The 21160-nt window shown below is 37.1% G+C and overlaps 2 protein-coding genes across 3 annotated transcripts; one reads left to right on the top strand and one right to left on the bottom strand.

Moving 5' to 3' along the window:
- The first annotated feature begins 5098 nt into the window (after positions 1–5098).
- Positions 5099–7618, top strand: LOC145214949 (uncharacterized). Its single transcript, XM_080083592.1, has 4 exons — positions 5099–5672; positions 6097–6240; positions 6560–6723; positions 7078–7618. Exons 1-4 carry the CDS (start codon positions 5169–5171, stop codon positions 7496–7498), a joined length of 1233 nt encoding a protein of 410 aa, XP_079939718.1. The 5' UTR covers positions 5099–5168; the 3' UTR covers positions 7499–7618.
- A 1410-nt stretch (positions 7619–9028) lies between these two features.
- On the bottom strand, positions 9029–20825 carry LOC145212695 (uncharacterized). 2 transcript variants are annotated; one of them, XM_080080914.1, is made up of 30 exons: positions 20444–20825; positions 20082–20182; positions 19696–19800; positions 19418–19547; positions 18893–19012; positions 18522–18646; positions 18224–18363; positions 17928–17968; positions 17681–17817; positions 16595–16697; positions 16056–16182; positions 15785–15864; positions 14878–14993; positions 14454–14491; positions 14253–14355; positions 13682–13757; positions 12696–12809; positions 12206–12289; positions 11901–11974; positions 11481–11552; positions 11344–11404; positions 11113–11267; positions 10984–11048; positions 10362–10457; positions 10211–10286; positions 10009–10149; positions 9771–9875; positions 9611–9708; positions 9378–9471; positions 9029–9318 (listed from the first exon to the last, which is right to left on the bottom strand). In XM_080080914.1, exons 1-30 carry the CDS (start codon positions 20643–20645, stop codon positions 9187–9189), a joined length of 3111 nt encoding a protein of 1036 aa, XP_079937040.1. In that variant the 5' UTR covers positions 20646–20825; the 3' UTR covers positions 9029–9186. The 2 variants fall into 2 exon arrangements, with proteins under 2 accessions (XP_079937040.1, XP_079937041.1); XM_080080915.1 differs by having other exon boundaries at positions 11113–11264.
- Between the last annotated feature and the right edge of the window lie 335 nt (positions 20826–21160).

The raw sequence follows: 21160 nt of genomic DNA, 5'->3' as shown, positions 1-21160 counted from the left end.
CGACTGAAACTAGTTTTTCTTCGGACGGTAATGCTTCGTACCGTCTTGGGGCCTGAATTTGCACGTCAACGGGCTTGTTTTTATGATATCTGCTTTGACGGGAGGTTTGTTTGTGTTTGAGCCTGAGCCTCGATGAAAATTCACATTTTCTTGCAGTTTTTTAGGAACGTGTAAGCCGCAATAAGCCTTATGTCTGAGCCAAGGTTCAAGCCTCCCTGAAAACTTATAGTATTTAATGTTAAATAATTTTAATTTTTGTAGCGTAAATGTTAAAGTTTCATTAATTAAATCACACGACAACAGTATTGTTACTTTTTACAATAACTTGTTAATATGTATTTTTGTGAGCCTTTTTGTGAAAAGCAACATCACGTACAAAACAATTAGTTCGCTACGTTTGTAATAATGAACTATGCGCCTTTGCAGTGTCGTTTTTATCCTGGCCAAATTTTGTGAAACGTTATCAAGCGCTTATACAATAGGCGTCAATTTTCAAAGTGTATTTTTGCACATGTGATTATTCTGAAGTTGATTCTTTTCGGAGTTTTCAATCGAACTATGACAACTAAAGTCAAGACAAATTCGGTCATGTGTTCAGAAAAATCCATAATTTACACTTTTTCGGCAAAGAAAAAATGCCATAAACTTGAACAGTTACAGATATACGAAAAGAAATTCTTTAGGGATTGAAATTTCACCGATAATTTATACCATCGCGTTTGCCCAGCTTTTTATGCCCGCCTTACATTTTCCCTCGTGTCGCTCTAACAGGATTACGGCGCCGCTACTGCGCATGCGCACTGGGCGTGCATAATGTTATCAGTTAGTGCGGAACATGAGAAATTGACCTGAGCCCGAAAAACACGTTTCATGGCGTTTGATCCGGAGCGTCGCAGTGCTCTCTCGAATTTCGTTTGCGGCTTTGAAGCACGAATATTAAACCTCGGAGTTCGCTTTCCAAGTTCTTGAGGGACACGTGACGTCACAATGGTATAGAATAAGCTGCAGAGCGCACGCGCCGCCGATTTGGCACGGGTGATATTAAGCGAGTCCTGCGGGCGGACTGCGAGCCGATAATGGGCCCGGGTTGCTTTTTAAACGAGATTAACAATTTCAAGGGACTGTAGGCGAAATGCAATTGGCCGACCTCGGCGCGAAACGTAAAGGGTTTACCTTAATTCGTTTTGGGATTTTGTGAACTTCTGGCACGCAATATACCAGGAGAATGACAAGGCTCAATTGGCCATTATCAAATTTTCCAACTCTTCGTTTTCGCTTTCTCCGTCGTTGCCGCCATTTTGTTTCTGTCTCCTGTTTTCACAAGCGATTTACGCGATTGATTAAAAGGCTTTGTTGTGCTAACGAGCTTCGATTGTGACGCAATAAAAGGAAAGTCGCGATAAAGCTGGCGGCTTCTTTTGCAGCGGGTATTAACTAGCATCCGAAAATAAATATTGTTTTAGCGGTTTTCGCGGCACTTGGACAAAGATAAAAGAACAGCACCGCCCCTTATATGAAACAATGCACGAAAATTGTTGTTATTTCGGAAGAGATGAATGCTTGTGACTGATTGATCGGAACTAATCCCGGTATTTTGACTTTTCTGTAGCGGAAATGTTGATTCTTATGTTACTGAAGAAGTGTGTCTACTAAAAAGTGTTATGAGGTCAAATTTGCTTCTTCTAAAACGTATTTTTAAAGGAAAAAAATACATATATCTGTATCAGTCATATGTAATACGATTTATCGTCAAGAAATTCGTCAATTAAATTTGTTCCGTATAAAACGAATTATTTCCGGCTTGGTGATTGTTTTAGTGCAATTGTATTGCTACACTAAGCGAAATAAACTCAACACAACTCAATTGAACAGTCGTGATAGTTCGTATTCTGTGGACAAGTTTACCCATATATTGCAGCTGAATATATGAAATGAAAATACATATTTACTGTTGAAAAATTGAGAAAATACAAGACAAAATATTGTCGACGCTTCAATTGTTATCATAAGAAAGTTGTATTTGAAAACAGCAGTCAACGCAAGTAACGTATTTTCGAAGCAAGGCGTATTGAATTTGTATGACGTACATGCTGCGTAAAACTATCAACTGAAGTGGAAAAATTATAAACTAAAATAGCTCTAAGTTTGTTTATTGTATTTGAAAAATTTAAAAAGATTTAAACCTTTGCTTCTTAAAAATGGCGTTGAATCAAAATTTATGGGAAAATCCAATGTTGGTGTCAAGTAACATTTTATTTATTAATGTTGGGGTTTATTTGGTTATTTTTGTCAAAAACATATCACACGTCTTTTATTAATTTATAAAAATACTTTATTTCCAAAAAAATTATAGATGTTCAAAAACGCAGAAAAAAATCTTTTTGAAGACACGCATATTGCGTTTACTTTCCCCATACCAGACCGCGACCTGGTTTAAGTAAACACAACAATTTGTACCAAACGAGATTGCCGCCCTAATCCGGTGCCCCACAGCGCAGGATTAACTTCTCTCTCTCTCTCGTATGCTCTCTCACATTTTTCTGAACCCAAAATGCCTTAGATGTGTTTGAAAACCTGTCATATTAGTACAGGGTCATTATGTCGTAATAAGCGCGCATTGTTCGTTAATAGAGGTAATCTCTTTGGTGTCTGGGGGAGCCTGGATTACCCCCCATGACAAGGGGTTACGCGATCACCCACTGTGACGTCACAGAGGCACCCAGGGCCGTCGAATCAAGGTGGAACGATGCGAACTAATTAAACATGCAAGTTAACGCTGTAAGTCGCGCTAATCGTGTTTGTCGCTGGCTTCTGTTCTACTGAATCAATACAACATTGTGTCAGACAACCTTTTTTGTACTTTCTATACAATTAACCAGCAGCGCCGTTCATGAACCATTTTACGAGATTTGTGTGTTGCCTGTTATCTGTGTTTGTCTTATAACTGATCATTAGATATTAGTACATCATTATAATTATTCGATTATTTCTCGATGGAATATGGAAAATCATTTTGCGTTCGTAGTGGAATCACGCAATTAAGCTATTAGGATTAACCATTCTTTTTGAAATACAAATAAACTAATCATTAACAAATGCTAGTTTTGGCATTCTTATGTAAGTTGGCGTTGAAAAGTTTGTCTAGTAAATTTGAAAAATTTGAAAACAAATCGACATGTTTTTGAATTGATCGAAAATTTGTCTATAATTGGGTTAAAGTTTTTATACATGTTCAAAAACAACTGATTTTGCAAAAGTTTTACATATCAGTACATCAAAAACAGTTCTTCCCCTTTTCATCTAAGGTTGCTCGGGCCGAACGGTTTAAATCAGCAGAAGTAAGCATTCAAAAATTCCCTTGAATCAAATCAATGTAATTCCTAATGCATATCCGTTGCGTGGAAGGCTTAAACCGGGTAAGAATATGCCTCAATCGATCTCGGATGCATTAAACCGCACAGGAATCAGTTTAACATGCATATTGCAATCGCCCAATCGACTCTCCGAGGACGATATTCCAGATTATAATAACAATTAATCGGCGGTTTTCCTGGCGAAAGCGACCGCTGGCGTATAGCAATGTATCAAGCAAATGCATTGGTGCAGACTTTGCTATATACACTGTAGCGCCGAACATAACGGTTATGTATTCAAATATATACATACAGTCAAACTTCGATACTATGCCACCCTTTGGGACCGAGAGAAAGTGGCATAGTAGCGAGGGTGGCATAATAGCGAGGGTTGGTTGTAAAAATAGCCTTGTGACGTGACAATGTACTGTAATGCCACGATTGTAATTTATTACTGTACCGTATACAGTATAAGGTACAGTATACAGTATAATTTATTACAAAAAACGGATAGATCGTGCATAGAACAAACAAGATCTGTTAGTTTTGTCGTGACACAAGCACGCAACGGCGTTTACAAAACTCGCTGCAAAGCCGTGAAACCTCTTAACATGACCACGTTTATTTACTCAACGATTTGTTTTTCATGTTTTCTCTGTTTTATCATGAGCTCAAACCGAAAATTGTCGGAAGGCCCAATTTTCAATCCGGAACCAGACCGTTAATACAGTAATACGTACTCTCATGTGTCATAGTGTCAAGGGTAAGGGGTGGCATAGTAAATATATTTTCTATTGAATTTAGTTGGTGACGATCAAAACTGGTATATTAGCGAGGGTGGCATAATATCAAGGTGGCATAGTATCGAAGTTTGACTGTATCATCTTTTGCTAAATTTATTTTTGGATAATTTTTTTCCATTATGGTCACTTTACATCTAAATTTAAACGAAACAATTCCAAAACACGCATTTCTTTAATCTTTCAAAAAATATGAATTACAATGTATGGTATGGTCCTTATATTACATGATTTAGTTTTTGAAGCATTCTGGCGTCATTTGGCCCACCTTAATAATCACACAGTTAATGAATACAGTTTTCCTGCTTAATGGTGATTTTTTAATCTAATTTTATTTTTACAGAATAAATGTCTGCTTGAAATGAGCATTCAAACCTCATTAAGAACTTTAAGTATGCTGAGAGACAAAAATTAAGTAGCAATAAAACACAATACAGGCATATGTAGTTTTGGTCATTAAATGTCCACGGCATGCAAAATCGCACGATATAAGGAGAATCTATAAGGTTTTTATCGGTTTATCGTTTTGTTGCCGTCTTTAAATTGTTTGCTACCTGAAATACCAGCACGAGTCCAATATCCATATCATTGAAATGCGGTAATATTATCACCCCAAGTGAGAGTGTGATTAAAAACAAACAAATGAACCTTACGATTGCTTTCACATCTCAAGGACGGATAAATATCGCGTATGCATAGGCATTGGAGCAGAATGTCAATATTGAAATTAATCCCTGAGCCCAGATCGCATGCAAACGCATGTAAGTAATTGCTACTTTTGATGTCCAGGAGATTAGCGGCGATAATTAGACTTGCCGCTACGCTATGGCCACCGAGTGTTTATGTACAAGAGGACGGGAGTGGATTACGTGGTCAAGTAGGGGAAAGCGAGAAAAAGGAAAAAAGGCGATGACGCGGTGTGTCTCTCATATTTCGGCGATCAGCGAGAGCGATATTCCATCATTCGTCAGTTGATAGTCACCGAGGAACCACTAGTATATTTTACTGCGCAAGAATGTTGGTTGGACGAAGCGAGCACCAGGACGCAGCGAAAATCTCACCGCCAGTGATGACGTCACCACACGGGCAGACTCTTTCGCCTGATTCAAGTTTGGCAAAATTATTCGCTGCCTCGTCGCCGGAAGTTCGAGCCAATCTTGGGGTTATTGGTTCAAACCCCAGGCCCGATATCTTAGCCGCCGCTGCCGCGCTAAGGAATTTGCTCAATCAGAGTTTTTTGCAGCAAAACGCGGCGCCGTCGCTTCCAGCTTTGACCTTTAACCCGACTCAAATCGCCACGGTTTGCGAGAGTTTACAGGAGAGTGGTGACATTGAGCGCTTGGCCCGATTTTTGTGGTCTTTGCCCGCTGCACCTGGCGTCTTGGAGGTCCTTAACAACAATGAAGCTGTCCTACGGGCCAGGGCTATCGTGGCCTACCATCAGGGCCAGTACCGCGACTTGTACGCCATTTTGGAAAATCATCGATTCACGGAAAAGGATTCGCATAGCAAATTGCAGGTAAGAAATTGGCATTGTTGTATTCAAAAACGACATATTTTTTGCGTTTTTCCCATTAGGATTTGCGTACCTTTTGTCTGTTTACAATTCTTATGAAGAGAATTGTAACCCAAATAGACATACAAAGGGACGTGCATTAATAAGATACTCATTACATGCTCATGCCAACTTTAGTTATATATGACGCGGAATGTGTCTTTCAAGTAGAGTAAAAGCATTTTACATGTTTTTTCCACGTGCAAATCAATAGATTGTTTTACCATAAAATAGTACATGCGCAAATTTTTATCTTTTTCATTGATTCGATTTTTTTGATTGGGTTAATTTTGTATGAATGCGTTAAAATAGGCTGAATCCTTGCTACAGTTCTATAAAGTAGCAGAAACAAATTTCGCAAGCTTAAATTTGTTATTTATTTTATCAGGCGATGTGGTTAGAAGCTCATTACCAAGAAGCAGAGAAGTTGCGGGGAAGACCTCTCGGACCAGTTGATAAATACAGAATCAGAAAGAAGTTTCCACTTCCCAGAACAATATGGGACGGTGAACAAAAGACCCATTGCTTCAAGGTGTGAATTTTGTTTTAATTTTTCTTTCTTTATTTCTTCATTGAAATTTCTACATTTTTTGTTGTTTCTGTTTTTATTGAAAATAGTCATAGTCTACGCTTTTAGTATCACATCAAGGAATTCTTCTTTTGAAATTGAAATATTACAAAATGCATGTTATGTTGAAGTAATTCGAGGCAATTACCTTTGGTTAAAGAAAATTTGGTTCATGTCCGATATTAAATCATTACACAGAAGCGTGAAATGTTTCATAAAAAATCGTATATCGGCGTCCATTTTTGTTCAAAAAATTTCAAAACGTTCTTAATTTGCCTTTCAGGAACGCACCCGCAGTCTCCTCAGGGAGTGGTACCTTCAGGACCCCTATCCCAACCCCACCAAGAAGCGGGAACTGGCCCATGCCACCGGCCTTACTCCAACACAAGTCGGAAACTGGTTCAAAAACAGAAGGCAAAGGGACCGAGCGGCCGCCGCAAAAAACAGGTCAGTTTCCCGCTGAAGTATCCTGATCGATCTACACGCAAGCAGTCAGTACGAACATTGGTGTTGGTCAGGGGCGCGTTTTTAAGTTGTTGTTTTATTATGTTTTTTTGATTTTATCGTTTTATGAAAAATAATTTACTTTTGATTGATATGAAAACTAAATGAAAAACACACGCATGGAGGTTATTCGCAAAAATCTGAACGTCCGCATGTTAACCCAATCCAATATTCCTTGTAAAAGGTAAATTATACAAAATTTTCGCTTGATCTTCTGGAAAAATGCTACTAAAAACTTATTCCTTCGCATAAGTATGCGAAAAAAAGTTTTAAACAAACTTTTCTTTTATATGACAGTCGCATCCGAAACGAATCCACCAGTCCCCAGCCACAACCAAAAAACACATCGCCTGCGTCATACGCACACGACCTCCTACGTCACTACCCGGATACGTCAGGCATGCTGTGGTCGGCAGGAAAATTTCCCAACTTTCCCCTCAACTTTTCAGCATACAAATTTCCTACGTCAGAGAACCAGGTTTCCCCCTCAGCCCGCCGAAGCGCTTTTCACTCTCCCTATTTTCTCGCCATGCCCAATCTGACGTCACCCAAAGAAGCAGTGACGTCACCAGATGAGGTGATGACGTCACCAACCATGTCGAATAAAAGCGATTCGCGTTCCGCTTCGCCGGTTTCGCCGCAATCGCGCTGTGACGACACAATGTACAAGAGTGACGTCATGGAGGAGACGCAACAGAAAACGTGCGTCGCAAATTGATGACGTGTCATGATGACGTCGTTGAAATTTTGTAAAAACCCTCTTTCTTTTTTTTTCTTTATTTGCACTCGCGATTTTTCTCGTTGTGACGTCACACCTTATTACAAAAGCATTTGTCAATTGTTTGTCTTTTTTCTAAACAACAGTTGGTTTTAAAATGACGAACGTTTTTGGAGTTTTGACTTTGGTCTCAAAAGTGATAGGCTGTTTGAATTGACGCATTTACAATATCGGATTGATTAGAAAAGGCAAAGTAAGTTATATAATCGTATAGGATATTCATAAAACCAACTTTTTAGGCAAAAAATTGCCACTAAAAAAATTATGATATGACAAGCGAAAGTACACTTCTTAAGGGGTCACTGAATTTAAATCACAAATCAATAACCTACCCGAATTCCAATGTAGCCCATGCAGGTCACACAAATACTGACAAAATACCACGAATTCTTTGTTATGACTTTACCCCATATAGTAGAAATAAATAGACTTCATACAGTTGTAATACGACGAAGTACCGGGTGTTTCCAAAGTCAGAAGGGCGTCCCACCAATGTTGGTCAATCGATGAAATTCCGCAGTTAATTCGCTGTAATGCTTAATGCGAGAGGAAATGAACATGAAAGCACAAGGGGCGGCGAATGCCGTATAAATCCACGCTGCTAAATCAATAGCGGATGCCTAAGACGATATTGTTACATCTGTAACATGAACTGATATCGGCTTATGTGGAAATGAAGGTATTAGGATTAATGATTTTGTTTACATTCGAACAGGGTTCGGATTCGCTATAAACCACTTGAAACGAGAAATAGGAAATAACAATGTGTTATAGTGTCCGTTTGGTAAGTGCTGTTATGTTACGATGGTCATATATGCATGGTTTAAAACTAAAAAGATCAGCGTCCAACAGTATTTGTATAAATTTGATTTGTTTGCTGCTAAAAGTTGCCGAAACACTTGCTGAAAAGTTTCAAAAAACATTTACTACTGTGTGGTTATAACGTATTACTTTACGGTGTAATAAATAGGTTAAATACCTGTTGCCTATTGAAATTGCCTTGTGGGCCCACTGCAAAACTATGACCCATCATAGTGTGGAAATAGCCACCCCAAACTTTCTTTCTTTCTATTGTAAAAACTGCAGCATCGCACCATAAGGACAAAGCAGCACCCCTTTACTTTTCTAGACTAAGGTTCTTCAATTTCGTTTACCCTTGCTTAACCTCTAAAAATTGAAAAAAAAAACATAAATCATACATGTTTCATGTATGTATCACAGACATGACTAAACAAGAATCAATTTCGAAAGAGGGGCGTATTCTTCGTTTGCAACATGTGAAGGGAAAGTGGAGCTGTTCTCGCTTTAAAGCTATGAGCTGGCCTGAACTAATGACCCAAATCTAAATACTTTTTGTCACAAGGACCGAAACAACTGACCCGAATCAAGTCTGCTTTGTCCAGTTAAGTTCGGCCGGACTGAAAACTCGGTTTTAATTGTTCTGTAACCAGTTAAAATAACACAAAAATGCCATTTGTTACTTTTTTATTTTCTGTTTAAATTAAAGCGAAGTACTAGCCTAATAAATAAGCAATAAGACAGCGAAAAACGTCATCGCCAAATAATAATATAAAGCGGGTACAAGCGTTACGCTCCATAGCACCATCTTGCGGATAATTAAAGTTTAGCTAGAAATCCTGAAACGGTTCAAGTCCCTGCTTTCTTTGATATAAAACAGAGTACAGTGTGATGGCAGCTTTTCCGTTTTCGCAAACTTGGCACCAAAGATCGGGTGAGTCTCTCTCTAAATACACTGCATCCTAAATGTAAAAAAAAACATGTTCAAAGTTGTTTAAACCGGAAAAGGAAAATTTAAGACCTTTTCGGGAAGAAACAAAAGCTGAGTTGATTCGTCAGTTTCAGCCCCGCCCTTTTTGTAAAGTTCTTCCACCTGATTGGCTGGAAGAGCGCACCTGTTGACCAATCAGATCGTGTCAATCAGAAGTATTTAGGAAAGGTATTTAAATGAATAGAAAAGGTTGTAAAATACCCCACTTTTGCATGACGAACAAAAAGAGTTAAATAAGCACCCATAATCGGTTTTTGACGTACCGTATGATGTAATGGGCAACCGGTCGTCTGGCACTTTTCCCGTTTCGGACAACTCCAATCAGTTTAGGTTGGCCTAGGTGTTCCAAGGCAACGTTAACCTGCGAATAAATGTTTTTATCACTTGCAAACTAAAAGATTTGTGGTTAGATTAGAAAGTTACCTCGTCTCGAACTTCCTTCAACTGTGACGAAAAAATCTCAGCTGTGACGTCAGTGGGTTTCATTTCCGCTACGTCACTGCAGATTGTGACGTCAGGTTGAACTTCCTGCAAAAGTAAAAATAAAAAATGGAGAAAGTTAAGATCTCTATCCATAACTGGGATTAGCCCTGAAGCATCGATGCAGACCAGCGATCAAGGCACACTCAGTAACTTTTTTAAACATAATTTAAGCACTGACATTGGGTTCAGGGTGGCCTCCTGGGACATCAAGCATTCCTGCTGCTTCCGCCAGCCAATGGTTGCGGCGTTGGAGTATCACGTGATTGTCTGATGTTAGCACCACGCCAGCGACACCAAGCGGATGGGCGAACAAATCGTCCTGCAGTTGTAAAAAACTGTAATCATTTCTTGTTTCGTTAATCTATTGCATGACGTCATACCTCGCAGTCATGACTTTTTTGTCCCATGAGTTTTAATTCTTTCACTTCTTCAGCCCAATTTGTTTCCATGTAATCCCTGATAGCACAAAACAAAACAATACTTAACAAAGATTGACCGAGTTTCAAACAAAATAAACAAACAAACTTATACCTGTAACAAGTTAAACCGATGTTAAAAATGAGCCTTTTAGGGCCATCTTTAGGAGTTGAAAGGGAATGTATGCGAAACTTAAGGCCGTTAAACAACCTGAAATAAAACAAATGCTTTAATATGTTTTTTTGCAATTTTTTTACTACTTTGTTGAAATAATACAAACAAGAAACTCTTTTTTACGAGAATAAATTACATCACCCCAACAAGCACATTTTTTTTTCTTAATCATTAAATCGGAAAGATAATTTCAAAAACTACTCGATTTTCACACCAGTGCCTTATCAACGAGTCTGTAACTTAATCATGAATTTGCATATGCAATTGAACACATATACAAGCTGTTGTTTCCAGGCAGAATATCAAATTTATAGAGCTTCCGGCAATTGTGTTTTTGTACCGACGTTTCGACGTTGCTTTGTGACGTGCTTGCGTATATTTTTTTCATTTGTGTAATGTGCACTGTACTACGCGCATTTAATGCATTTACACTGATGTAGGCGAAAATACAATTGCCAGAAGAGCTCTATAAGTTCAATTGATCATATGTTGTGACTTATTTTGGTAATTTTTTAAAGTGAAAGCATAAAGTCAGGCCACAGTTGAACAAAAGCAAACAAACCTTGGATTCTTTCGTTTTCTTTCCTCCCATCTTTTCTCAATCAACTTCTCAAAATTTTCGTCCACCTTTAACACAGACACACAGAAGTTAAAGCAAACTTACGAAATAACTGTAAAAATCCTATTTTACCTTTCTGTTAAAATTATTTGACAGGTTGACGCCGCACTCATCCACCGTTAAGCCATCAATCGTATCACTCATCCACATAATTAAATTCTTATCTGTTTCGTAATTTCCGTCTAGTTGGCCGGATTGGACGTCGTTAGATATCACAGTGTCTTCTTCTAAAATATTGTTGTGTAAAAGTTCGATTTTTTACATAAAAACGGAAAAAAATCTTGCTATTTTTAAAGAGCTCACCAGCTTGGGTAGGGGATTTCCCGGAATCGGAGCCGTCTTCCTCTGTCCTTTCAGAGGACACCTGCAAAAAACATCACAAGTTTTGAACCAATCAGTTTATGGTAGACTTTTTTGGCATAAGTATTTTAACAACGAACTTTAATCCACGTTCCACTGACGCTGACAGATTTTCCTGCAACTGCATTTTCAGGTAGGCGAGAAACCAATACCTGTAATAACAATTAAACAGAAATCATGTAAAAATGATAAAAGCAGGGAAAATGTGTATTTAGGTACACAGTCCATGGTTTTAAACAATTCTGACAAGAAGCGGACAAGCCAAAATATTTGTAAAAATCATGACATTTCGATAAATGTCATTCGTGTCTGTTCGATATATTTCTAAGAATATGACGTTCCTTCTCTATTTCACGACTTTTACTGGTTTCATATGTTGTTTGGGTTTTACACTTCATTTAAAAATGTATTTTTAAAAGTCATGTTTTTACTGGCTTTTTGTCTTGTTGTCAATGTATATATTCAAATCTATTGCAGCAAGCTCAGTTTTTTTGACTAACCTCGGGTTTGTTATCACGTGTCGACATGTGGCCAATCAGGAAGCTGCTCGTGGTATGACCCCAAACAACCTCAGCTAAAAAAACGTTAAAGTGAAAAATTTTATTTGGAATACATTTTTATGACAGAATGCCCTTGCTTATCCAAAACCATTTTTACGAAACTTTAATGTAACCAAGTAGGGCACAAAACTAGAATTTTTCTATTAATACTGTTGCTTTTTCAAGCCAACAACCAATCGATCTTTATCGGAGCAGTTGACAAGTAGAAAAAAATATAATTTGGAAAAGCCTAAAACATTTATTACTTGAAACTTGGTCCTCGTTTTTGGAAAGATGTAGAGTTAATAAACCGGCTTGTCTGTCTGCTTCAGGGCTTAGAAAGGGAGAGCCTATACAAATAAACATGACTTTAAATACAATATAGTTTATAAATCCCGGTAAACTAATTCTGGGAATCGTTCCCTGTTTTACTGCCATTGTCGCAACGATTTCCATCTTTCATTTTATATCTTTCGTGCGTTTCTTATCTTTCATTGCGCGTTCAGTCAGTTTAGTCAGCTACGCTTTTAGTTGAGAAATAATCGTGTTTTTGAAGGGACTATTGCTTTTTCTGATCTTATTCCCTTTTATTGCTCTCTATAGACACTGAAGATGCTTTTTAGCGAAATCAATTTGTTTTTATCAACTGGTTTTAACCTGGAAATAAAAAGTTTCCAAACTTGAGACAAGTTTAATTTGCATTTTAGGTCCGTCGAACAGTTTAATTTGCATTTTAGATCCGTCGAATTTTCGTACCTAGAAAATCGTTGAGGAGTGTATCTTGCACAGCTTGGTAAGGTTCTCCTTTACTTTGCAAATTTTCTGCACATTTTTTAGCAATTGTTGTATAAACAAGCTGCTCCCCGCAACCTGTGAGAAAACATATTAAAACAATATTTAAAAAACATTCAAGTTTAAACATCATTGCATCCAAAAATCCAAAACAAATATCCAAATGAAAAAAATTGCGTTTTAAACCAAGGATGGCCGAGCTGGTGCAACTGTAAAGCGTTTAGCCATGACCTAACATTTGTGCTTTTTACCATTACGCTTTATGACAGTGGTTCCCAACCTTTTTTTGTCGCGACCCAAATACTTACCAAAATTTTGTTTTGTGGCTTCTCGCGACCCATGGATATGCATTCTTACTATTTGGGTTGTATTTTTGTTTGTAAATCAGGAAAGTTTTTCGAAAATTACTGCGATAGTTTGAAAAATAAAAACATCAAACAAAAATTATTCGTTTTTCCGCCAACTTTAGAGCTGGTTCAAAGCATTATGAGCCACACAACGCTTAACAGTGATCTCACACAACCATTATGACGTCACAAACAGAATAATAGACTATCATGCCAAATAGTCATGAAATTGTTATTGGGAAACAATTCATATCCTTGGGAAATAACAAAATAACGCTACGAAACGTAGATGCTCTAATTGTCACAAAAACTGGCGACCCAACAGAATTTACAGGCGACCCAACTTTGGGTCGCGACCCATAGGTTGGGAAACACTGCTTTATGACACTTCACACAGCTATTTCTCGTTTGGTTATCGTTTAAGTGCAATTATGTCGCTTGGGTATTTTAAAACTTAATTCAACTCAACTTAACTATTGGGTTTTGTAAAGTCACTGGTAAATAAAAATAAAAAAAATACTGTAGACACCTTTTGAACTGATACAAAATTGCTTGTGGTTCGAACATTTAAATAAAGTTTATCAAAATAATTTTGCGATTTACCAGTAGATGTAACTGCGACTGTTGGTTTTTCACCTCTTCCAACCTCAGCCCAACATCCACAACCAAATGTTGCAGCCTAAAAGTGAAAAAAAAAACAGTTAAGATTTTAAACAAATAATATACGTAAAACATGCTATAACGCAACAAGACTAAAACAACACAACTTAAATTTATTTTGTGCCAAATCAATTGACCCACCAACGCCTGTTAAACTTTGACAACTTTTTGCCATAACGAATTAGAAACCACAGTGCACACTGTTTCGACCTATAACGTCTCATCAGTGCAGCTGGTGACAAGAGATAGGTCGTATCAGCTTTCCATTTATTGGCTTATGCTTTAAAATTGGGAACCAATTGAAATTTGAAAATTTTGACAGAATTAGGGTAAAAAATCACTGGTCAGTATTGACAACTTTCCTCTAAAGCTGAGTAAACGGGTTTGGGGCTAGTGTGTTTATGTGGCTTAGGGTTAGAAATAGTAGCGACACCCGGGCTGCGGCGATCACTTAGACAAGACGACCCGGACAGGATTTACTTCTGAAATACATGTTAATTTGCATTGACCTCACCTGTCCGACTCTACCCGGAAGTTTCATCAGCAGCCCGCCACTTGAGGCAGCAGCGGCAACCTTTCCATAGAAATCTAATGCGATGGCACCGACAGTGTCTAATCTGATTAAAGATTTATTTCAATTAGCTATATTTGCTTGGTAGACATTGGAAAGTTCTAAAGGTCATTGAAATGGTCGACTCTATGTTATTTTACTTACTTTCGATGTTTAGAATGGTTTTCGTTGACCTCGTCGTTCTGAAATAAAAAAGGTTTTATAAACTTGTAACCTTAGATGACTTCTGATTTCTAATGCGGTTTGAAAACAATAACATGCAAAACTCAAACAATTAGTCATAAAAAGGTACCGATAAAACGATAGTAAAGACTCTCCTGTGATTATGGACGCAGGGTTGCTAGTTTGGGCGATATCCGGCCATATTCCTTTATTTTAGTCAATTTTTTACCTGGCCGTTTGTTAGGCCGTGATGGCCTTAATTTGAAAGTAATTTGGCTGGATTTGGTCAGTTTCACCTAGCAACTCTGAATGGACGTTTAAACCCCAAAGCGGCTTATCATACGGTTCTTGACCAGCAATATACGGGATATTGCGTTTTTGGATGAAAAATTTCACATAACCTCACCACATTATCTGCATCAGACAAATCCGAAACTTCCACGTTTGAATCCGCCTTCCGTTTGCGAAGTATTTGTTCAGTTAATCGACGTTGATATTTCTGCCAAGTTTTGTAAGCTGACTCTGCGTTAAACAAGTGTTTTGAAAAACTATAATGTGCGCAAATTCGATTCTGAGCTTGGCTCTTATGCAATTTTACAGCCTAGTAATATAGATCTGAGTGTTTGACCAAACCAGGAACACCACCTGCATGCGTCAGCACCGAAAAAGCTCTATAGCAGGGGTTCTTAACCTGGGGTGCACGCACCCCCAAGGGGTGCGAGAACTGTTCCTAGGGGGTGCGGGGATGCTGAATCATTAAGGTTGGTTAGGTCTATTCTATTTAAGCAATTACAGAAGGGGGAGCGAAGATTGGTTAGTGATTTGAAAGGGGGTGCGAAAATTGGTTGGTGATTTGAAAGGGGTGCAGCAAGGAAAAAAGGTTAAGAACCACTGCTCTATAGTAACGGGTTCGAATCTCACCGAAGGCCATTTATCCCACACTGTGCTGGAGGTTGTCCCGATAATACTGTATCGGCGACGATCGCCCATGCTATGTGTGGTATTGGTACTCGTCCGATACTTTGGAGTTATCGGAACGAATACCGATACCTTTATGAACGAGAAAAACGTGCTTTAGTCTGTCGTTTTTGCCAAAAAAAGTCGAAATGTCACTTGACACCAAAAATGAACGAGATTTTTAAACTGAACAACTGTTTTTTGTGTAGTTAATGTGTAGGGCAGCGATAACTTTCACATATGAAAGTTTTGATTCAATACCACGCTCCTGCTTTTCCAAATAGATTCTTTCAAACGGCTTTTATTTATTGTCCCTTTACAAACAGAACAAGTGAAACTTGTACAGGACAACGTACCTGATATGAGAGAGTTTCTATCGCACATTTCAACATTGTGAGCTCTTGCCCAATTTTCAGCACCGGTTCCACTCATTGAACTGTTGGAAAAACAATAAATCACAAAATCCAAAAACTTGTTGTTATAGTTGTTACATGTGTTTTCTCAAGACCCCACAGTTTAAATGAAAATACTAAAGCCATAATTACTAAAACAGTTTATGGTTTGTGAAAGTCCAAATTTATAGGCAAATAAAATTAGCTGGAATAGTTCATGCAGTTTTTTTCTTACCATGGCAGAATTCTTCCGAGAGACAGTTTCCGCTGTTTTGCTTGTTGAAGTGAAATCATGAAAGCTGCTTCCACCGGATTTTTTATTTGATTGACGCACGAAACAGAACCGTAAGTGACCGAACCCGCTGGTTAAAAAGTACAGAATATGAAAAGGCTGAGATTCAGACAAGTACGTTGATATCTTTGTCATGTTACATTTTTTTATGAAACATTGCGGCATTTCTTTAAACAATTACAGTACTATTGTTTTCTTAGCATTAGAACTAGTATTGCCATGTTGCGGCGTACATTTAAAACAGTTGTTGTACAGTGTTATCTTGGCTAATAAGTTATATTCTTGCAGAATACTTTTGGAACCACAAAATATTTACAATCCATTTTTTGTTAAACTTAACACTTTTTTAAAATGTATTCACATGATGTGAATTTGTTTCGTTCAGCAATTATCCACGGGAAAAACATGTAGGATAAAAATAAAGTTACCAAAAAACAATTTAAACAAAACTGGAATGTTTCATCGATTGATTAACATAAAACCTTGTGATTCTGCAACTGAAGTATCCATAACGCTTGCGTCACATTCTATCTGCCCGGATTCGGTAAGATTCGAACCGAATCCAGCGTTCGTCATCTCACTATTCTGAAAAGCAATGACATAAATCAACAACATAAGGATCACAAGGTTTCTCGGGCAAGTCCCAGATTTCATAATACACAGAACCAGTATTGACCTAACTTTGTGGCATTTGAAAAGTATTCGCCAATGTAGCCAGTGCCCTAATGCGCGACATTAGCCAAAATCTGTTACCCATCGTATTATGGCGAGTTCAAAAGTTTTAACGCTTCCGACGCAAGAGTCAGCAAACGAAGGTGCTCAGCGATGGATTAAGTTTACTTGGAACAACTTCCCAAAATTTGGAAAGATTCCGATATATGTTTCACGTTTAAACTGTCCGAAATAAGGCAAAACGCTAACTTGGGGCTTAAGGCCCATCTTAATGATAGGCGCTTTTAAATTTTTCAAAGTGTTATCTCCCAGTCGTGTTTACCTACAATGCGCCAACCTCGCTTTTTTGTCCCAGTCACATAACGCTTTACAAAGTACAATACGGTGTAGCTGCAGCGCGTTCAGCCATTATTCACCAATTGTGCACTGTTTTGCGCTTCATTGTGCAGTTATTTCCGGCTTGGTGATTGTTTTAGTACTATTGTGTCGCTATGATCACCAACCGAAATAAACTCATCTCAACCTTTGTCCGGTCTAAACCACGGAAAACAGTGTAAATCAGGGGGACAACCTCTTGAACACCGCATAAAAATTGACTTAATACATTAAAATAATAATAGCTTTGCGGGCTGAATTTTTTCAGTGCAAAAGCGACAAGTGTGAGGAGATTTGCATTCCAATAAAAAGGATACAGACTTATATGTGTACAGATTAGGACTGGATGGTTATGACACTTGCATCATTACAATCGCAAAACGAGTAATGCAACGGTTTAAATTACATAAAAATTACTTCAATACGAATTTCTAAATATCTTGCCGTTTTATGAATAAAAATTACTTCGCATGCAGAGGTTACCTAACCCACCTGTAAATAAATTAACGTGAAAACCTCACCTCAAGGATTTTCACTGCAATCGTTGCGGCTTCACCGGCAGTTCCCTTGTTTTTTAAATGCTCCACAGCTGCTGTAAGCGCATTCTCACAAAGTTTTTTGTAAGCTGGCCATCGATCAGGAGAATGGTAGCCGGCACCTGCATGAAAAGAAAAATTGTAAAATTTATAAATCGACTTTTCTTGTTGATTACAAAACCTAACAATGCTATGTAGCAATTGAATTTTAGAGTTGAATAGTTAAACTCACCTAAATGCAAAGCAACAAGGCCAACCCCTGAATTTCCAACCCTGAAAGAAATCAACATTTCCCGTCAATTTGCAGGTTATTATATAAAGGCAGATAGATATACTCAACAGGATTCGAAACAACCTTTTTTAGGTCAATTTTTTATCCTTAACTGGGCTTGTATATTACTAAACCTGTCAGGCAAATGTTCTTTTTCAACGCTACAAAAGTAATTTATTGAAAATTGACTTTGTATATCATGAGAAAAATTTCAAGAGATTTGAGTGCTAGAAATTAACAAAGTATTACACACTTACAAGGATTGAGTATCATCAAAAGTGTTTACAATTTCTTGTACAACAGGATCAATATCATCTTGTGCAAGTTTTAGTGGGTGTTTGTACCCTGGGAGATTCTTTTTTGACCCAACTGCAGTCATTATATGGTTCTGGATCGTCTTTTCAAACCCCCAAAAAATAGTTTTCATAACACAAAACATTTCATAGTAAACATAAAAAAACATTTAAAGTTGTCAAGTTAGAACAATAAAACATGGTTAAAACTTCATCTTCATAAATATTACGCCTAAAATTATATTATTTTTAGTTTTTTTACCCTGTCAGTTGGAAAATAGCGGGTGTTATTTTCGTCCGGCAGTTCATCCTTGTCAACATGAACAAATAAAGTGGAATAAACATAGTCACACATCAGTTTCTTCACACTTTGGACATTATATATTCCTGTTGGAATTACAAAAACATCATGTGAACCATATTTCCATGACAAGAAAAAAATCGAATAAGAAATGCTTAATTGACATTTTAAAGTTTTTATCAGCTTCTATGTTGCACCTTTACAGCCATAAAATGCCCTTTTACCAACTTATTAACTAAACTCAATCATAAAAATAAAGCCTGCTGTTTCAGTAGAAAAATTTTGAGAATTTCTATTTGCAAACATGGAAAATATTTTAGAAGCAATTTTACCTTCAAGAGCAACTTGTTTTATTTTGTAAGAAATCCTTGGGTCAAGTCGGTTAGATGTAATATCCCAGTCAGTCATCTTGTGGGTGGTATGATGCACAGGAAAACGACAATAACACACAACTAAACAATATGAACACAAGTTTACAGCTATTTAATGGTAACAATGGAGTAAAATTTCTGAAAGATAAACACAGTTTCTGCTTAAAACTAAGCATCATGTTTTTATACCAGAACACAACAAACAAAGCTGCACTGTTTTCATGATCAAAGGTAATGAATCTTTTGTCCCTCAAATTGTCTGCACTTATACGCTACTATCATTACTGAAGTTTTGTAAGAATGTTAGCCTAATTTACATTGTATGACAAATAGAACTACAATTAAATTATTGTCAAAACAGCCTAGAAGGGAAAATAAATTTAGCAACCAAAGAATTTGAAACACCACAACAATGCATGTAAAAAATGTAAAAAGTTTTTAATTTAAACATGGAAGGGTCTGAACATTTTTAAAAGATTAACTTACTTGTATGAGGCAAGTTGCCATGCTTCTGTAAGTTTTCAATCAATTCTGCTTTGGCATTGTCTTGTTGCTTCTTATCAGGCATTTCATTCGAAGAAAATGGAGCATGAGTATAAACTTTGACAACACGAATCTAACAGAAAGATATAAGATATAAAACTCACACCAGGGTGCTAACCAAATGAAAACCCACAAGCTTTAAATTATGGAACAGACACATTATTTGAAAATATACAACATATTTTATTGAAATTTGAAATATTTCAAAAATGTCAGTTTACATCAATAGCTGCACTGCATTTTAAACAACTTGTTTTGTCTTTTTTCTTTCTTTTCCCCTGCTTTACAGTTGTTGTTTCGTTACTGGATTTCTCATGGTCAAGAGGCTAAAGAGAACAAAATGTAAATTAAAATTAGGTTGCAATTATTTTCATTTTATAACTATTTTAGCAAAAATATATTAGTAAAAAGATACCATGCCATTATGTTGCCAAAGTTAGCAACAAATTTAACAGACAAACAAGACAGAACTTACGGCCAAGAATATTTTCACTGTAAAACAGAATTTACTTGAAAATGTTACTAAAAAATTATAACTACTTCACAAATGATACTTAGGATTGAGAAATTTGTTTATCTGCATAACCATTTGCTTATGAAGACTAACCTCTGAAAATGCACATTTCCAGGTTTCAACACTGATCACCTCAAATAAATGTCCTGTGTATGGAATAGGCACTGTGGTGTGCATGTGACTAAACTTTAATGCTATAAAATATGAAGGTTCCTTTAAAAAATGTCTCATTTTAAAACACAACAAATATAATTTGCAAAATGCTTTGGTGCAATTGCAACACAGAAATTGTAACAACAAAAGCACAAAAAAATGTAAATCTAGTTTTTCTAAAGTAATGTCATTATCTGGCATAATTTGAATGTCAATATGTTACAGCACTGATCAATTAGATGTTTCTAATGCATCACAACAACAACAAAAACGAACCAAAAGAACAGCAATTTTTAACTTACTTCTTGCAGTTGTATCATTTGACTTGAGTCTTTTTGATGAACCACGATGGTGTGCGGAAGTTCTAATGAACACAGTGCCAGTAGCAGCCATAACACCTTCCATGAAGTTGTTGGAACCTCCAGGGAATTTGCCAGTGACATATTGCCCATCATCCTCTTTGTATCCATTTAAATGCTTCCTCAAGTAATTTTGGATCTTCATTTCTTAAATGTCACTATAATTTTTCGTCAGACATGTGCTTTTGTGCTCTATTTTATGCCATGCGTATGTGTTGAATTCATCAACAATATTTCTACTATATCGACAATGTTTTATTACAAGACAGACAAAATATTACAAACATGAAACGTTGCCGCCGGAAACCCCCAGGGAAAGTACCGCGATGGTTCAACCAACCGTGACATAATCATTGAACCTTGAAACCTTGATTTTTACATATTTTTGCAAAAAATAATAATATTGCAAGTAAGCCAACACTTGGGTACTTTTTGTTTTTTCTGTTTGGATTATTTTAAAAACCGATTTTTTTCTGCCAATCAGCAGAAAAGGGAAACTTTGTACTGGTGACGTTTTGATATCGTGACGTCATTGGAGACTGGAGTTATTAATTATAATTGTCTTGGTCGGCCTTTTGTTTTGAGAGATTGGATGTGTTTTTTATTGTTGTTACTGAAAAAAAAAGTTTAGCGCTTTTTTGTGAAGGCAAGAAGAATTTC

The sequence above is a fragment of the Phallusia mammillata genome, chromosome 2, assembly GCF_965637545.1.
Source record: "Phallusia mammillata chromosome 2, kaPhaMamm4.hap1.1, whole genome shotgun sequence".
Taxonomy (NCBI): Eukaryota; Metazoa; Chordata; class Ascidiacea; order Phlebobranchia; family Ascidiidae; genus Phallusia; species Phallusia mammillata.
The sequence above is the reverse complement of the archived record's forward strand: the minus strand, read 5'-3'. Positions and strand labels throughout refer to the sequence as shown.